The sequence below is a fragment of the Neovison vison genome, chromosome 11 (assembly GCF_020171115.1).
Source record: "Neovison vison isolate M4711 chromosome 11, ASM_NN_V1, whole genome shotgun sequence".
Lineage (NCBI taxonomy): Eukaryota > Metazoa > Chordata > Mammalia > Carnivora > Mustelidae > Neogale > Neogale vison.
In genome coordinates this window covers 11672785-11675214 of record NC_058101.1, presented here as the reverse complement: position 1 = coordinate 11675214, position 2430 = coordinate 11672785, and the positions used below count along the sequence as shown (strand labels likewise).

The window sequence follows — 2430 nt, the reverse complement described above, 5'->3', positions numbered from 1 at the left end:
ATGTTAACTCAAGAAAAAGTAAGAATTGCAATGAAGAGGAAAACTACAAAAACCCTAAATGGCCAGTAACTTATTTATTATCCTTACTGAAAAAGTGAGAATTCACTCTCTGAAAAAGAGAACTGAAATCCCTGCTACCTAATTACCTTCTGCAGCTACCTTCACTGCCCAAGCTGCCATTATTTTTTAGCCATTTAAATCCCATAAATCTCAAGAGAACACACTTCATCTCAAAAAGTCGTTGTTAATTTGAAAGACAGACAGGTTGAAGCTAATGCTGATAATGCTGGAGTTTTGCCCACTGACCCTAAACCCATGAAGTACCTGGCTGACTCTGCTATGTCTATTTCAAATGACACAAGCCCCATAAGGGAAGGTAGCTCCGTTATAAAGAAAAACACGATAAATCCAGCTGTGAATGTTGATTTTATAATCAGAGAGGATTCTATTCTCTTTTCATCTAATATCAGTACTCTTGAAACTAGATGCCCAATCAGAGCACAGAAACAACCCCCAAGGAGAGGCACTGCCATTGGCCCTATGGTTGATGCAACAATCACCATGATGACCAATGCTTCAATCACTATAATGAACATCACTCTCCTGCCTAGGGATACCACTGGGCCCAGGGAAAGACCTGTGAGTGTGCATGGTGCCATTTTGCCCCATGGCTGAAGATGGTTTGCCAAAAATTTATTCTCATCCTCCAACAGAAAGCAGTAAAACAACAACTGAAGCAACCATTTTCTTTGGGGCTGACAACACTATTCCTAAATCAGAAACAACCATTACTTCAGAAGGAGACCACATCACTTCAGTAAATGACTATACTCTAGAAAATGATCTTTCAACAACAGACAACAAGCTTACGTCTCCAAAGGAAAAAGTAAAATCAGAAGATGATGTTGAGTCCCATATTATGAAGTCATCAGCCGATCTGGAGAAAGAAATTACTACTATGACAGGCACGACAAACTCCATAGCTAATGACTCTATAACTGAAAATTTAATCCTAGTGAAAACTGGTAATCTTTCACCACCAGGTGCTACTGTTTCTTTAATAGATTTTTCCACCAACACGGCAAAAGAAGATATTCTCTTGGATACTACCGACTTAGGGAATGAAGAGGTCTCAATAACTTCTGAAGTCTCTGGCACATTAAAGGAAGGTACCACCAGCATTGCAGACACTCCTACCCTTCTAGTTAAGAAAGATGAACCTGATGTTAACAATTATAATTCCTCGGTTAAATACAATGTCACTTCTGATGAGGCCATCCAGATCACCAACTCATCTACCCCTGAGGTTGAACTCTCTCCTGTTACTGAAAAAAACTTCACTATTCCAGACATAATTGCGCTTACAGAAGAGAAAATAACTGAAATTGACTTAAGTCTTCCGGTGGATGACCCCAGTGCTGTGCCCAAACTAACAGACTCCGATGAGGAAAAGTTCATCACTGTGTTTGAACTCACTACCACTGTGGAAAGAAACAAAGATAACCCAGAAGATATTCTGCTGACCGATGAAGAGTCTATGGATGAAGTCAATGTTTGGATGGAGAAAGATAGCACAAATGAAGCAGACAACCATCAGGTTTTGCTCACTGCTGTTGAATCCAGATATGACTTTGTAGTCCCGACATCTGTAGCTACACACCTCACAGAAAATCCATCTACTATGCCAAAAGATCTGTCTGAAAATAATACAATGGAATCTGTAACTAAGGACAGTGAGCCACTTTCAGAAACTACCCCTGATTCAGATACCCTAAACAATGAGGAAGATGCTTTTACAAATGAAATGGGTGTCTTTAAGCTACTGAAAGAAGAACCAGATGAGTTCCTGATTTGAACGCAGCAAAACAGATGCCACATAGAATTGAGCAACAGCCTAGAAAGCTAGTCTTAACATCTAAGAAGTTTGTCCAGCAAGCAAAAATCTTAATAGAGTAAAGAATGTGAGCATTTAAGGCAAGTATTAGACTCAGAAAAATATAGAAGCTTAACAACAGAGGTCATGCAGTAGAATGTTTTTACAGAAACTTGAAAACTCAGTATACGAGAGTTCCTCTAGTATCAAAAAGTTTAAGTCAATTATAATCCAATTATTTACCTTAATATAAAATCTTTAATCCCAGCTTTCAGGGATATGTAGAGAGAGAGAGCAACAAAGAAATCTCACTTTCTGCTACATTTAATGATGTATGTCATTTTAATTAACCCTCAATAGCACATTTTAGTGTGAGTTGAAGAGATGAGAATTCAATTAACATGTTATCTCAAAAAAGAACTGTAGTATTAAAAGTTCTAAAATCCTAATTCTAAACAGATTTTTTCAGGCAACCAATAGTTCTCTTCTATTAAAAACTGTATTTGTAATCCTCTTTCTATTTGCAATAGAATTAAGGCTATTCAGTTCAGTAATTG

General features: G+C 37.7%; 1 protein-coding gene across 1 annotated transcript; it reads left to right on the top strand.

Annotated features, from left to right (window-relative positions):
• The first annotated feature begins 649 nt into the window (after nt 1-649).
• Nucleotides 650-1855, top strand: CABS1 (calcium binding protein, spermatid associated 1). Its single transcript, XM_044225419.1, has one exon. The coding sequence runs from the start codon at nt 650-652 to the stop codon at nt 1853-1855; it is 1206 nt and encodes a 401-aa protein (XP_044081354.1).
• Nucleotides 1856-2430: the final 575 nt, after the last annotated feature.